This window comes from Haplochromis burtoni, unplaced genomic scaffold, assembly GCF_018398535.1.
Source record: "Haplochromis burtoni strain Fernald_Lab_line unplaced genomic scaffold, NCSU_Asbu1 Contig_294, whole genome shotgun sequence".
Taxonomy (NCBI): domain Eukaryota; kingdom Metazoa; phylum Chordata; class Actinopteri; order Cichliformes; family Cichlidae; genus Haplochromis; species Haplochromis burtoni.
Window position 1 is genome coordinate 660,579 of NW_024582655.1, and position 1,684 is coordinate 662,262.

Sequence of the window (1,684 nt, forward strand, 5' to 3'; positions counted from 1 at the left end):
CACTGTGTACTCTTGTGTCATTTCAAATTAACCATGACATGTATGGGTTTGCTGCATCACACTGCGCTCAGCGAGCAGAAATCCAAAACAAAAGCATTCTGTTACAGGCAAATGGCTGCATGTGGGAGAGAAGCACGACATTTCTAAAGCTTAGAAAACAAACGCTTTGGAGCGATTGACTTAAGACAGGCTCCTCTGGCTCTCAGGCTCCAGGAGCCGTGCTGAGAACTGCAGGTCGGATGGTCCTGCACTTCTATCATACACACCTTTTGTTTTTGTTTTTTAAGGCAAGGCTGAAAGCTGACTGCAGCCGCTCAACTCACCTCACCTCAGTGATAGAGCCGCATGTGAGATAATTGCGCGGGGTCAAGGTTGCTAATTACGCGGGGCTGTTTAGTTCACGAGCTTACGTTCAGCCCGTGTTGTCAAACTCTGAAGTTTTAATGAGTTTCTGTCTGCTGGCTTTGCTTCCACTGCTTCTCCAAGCTGCTTGTGTGGAGAAGCTTTAGCTGAATAAGCAAATCTTAATTGTGGCACAGCGGCCGCTTCTTTACTCCAATTAATCGACAAGCTCTGAACTTTTAAAACTTGCTCTACTGTGGGGGGAAAGCAAGAAACACTAATCGGTCACAGTCTGGGAAACACTAAACGATCAATTTGCAGTGGTTTTGCTATATTTCTCTTGAATCCCATTTATTTTTTACGACGTTGAGGCAAGAATAATAAAATAAAGTCATATTAAAAATCAAAAAGGAGAGGAAATGCACTCTCGCGTTACCGTTTCTAAAGTCAGCAGGCTAGTGCTTTAAGCCGTGGAAAAGCCAAACTAATGTGTTCTTACCTGAACGGTTTGAAAGTGAGAAGACATCTCCTCAGCATAATGGAAAGCTCGCTGCTGGCTGCGATCATTTTCCACACTCACAGAAAGCGTCGGCTCTGTTTAACATCGTGCGAGTGTGCGTGCCGAGCGGCGTCAAAGGCATAACTTTCAGCCGGGGTCCTGGACAACGACGGGAAGTGCGTCCAAGACAACGCAACTTCTCAGCCTTCCCGGTTCGCTGGGAACAAGTTCAGCGGAAATCCTGACGGTGAGTCGTGCAGACAGCGGGGTGGATGGTCCTTCTGAGGAGCGAACCGAGACCGATGTAAGCCGTGATAGTCTCTTTTAATAAGTTATGATCGTAGTTCCGGTGCTGGTTAATTGTCCTGAAAATCTACGCGGCATTAAGCGCAATAACCCAGGACTGCTGAGTTCATTGAATTACTCTGAGTGGATGGAGCACTGACTCTGTTCCTATTACACGAGTGGCTCTTTAGCTGGGGATGCGTTACTGATAGCGCCATCTATTGATCCAGCCTGATATACAAAAGTTGACACCGTTCTTGGAAATGAATGGGCGGATAAAGGTAAACACATAATTTCTAAAAATGTGAATATTATAGTAATATATTTTTTCAAATCACCACGCCCCCCCCCCCCAAAAAAAATAAAATAAAAATAAAAATAAAAATCTGCAATAATTAAAATGAACCTGACTGATGCTTAAATTGCCCAACAAAAAGGAGAAAACACGTCACAGTCCTGTAATGTTTTTCTCAGTTGTGGATAAATCCGGATGGAGCGCCTCTACAAGCACTTTGAAATCGATTGCCCTCAGAAGGGTCCTTTAAGTGAAGGAAAACT

General features: G+C 44.5%; 1 protein-coding gene across 1 annotated transcript in view; it reads right to left on the reverse strand.

Moving 5' to 3' along the window:
- The window catches only part of LOC102310405 (alpha-1,6-mannosylglycoprotein 6-beta-N-acetylglucosaminyltransferase B), a 68,205-nt gene extending 66,864 nt beyond the window's left edge, over window positions 1-1,341 (reverse strand). The window contains exon 1 of the mRNA XM_005940836.3: window positions 842-1,341. Coding sequence (XP_005940898.1) covers window positions 842-909 — 68 coding nt within the window. The 5' untranslated portion in view covers window positions 910-1,341. The remainder of the gene's footprint in view (window positions 1-841) is intronic.
- Window positions 1,342-1,684: the final 343 nt, after the last annotated feature.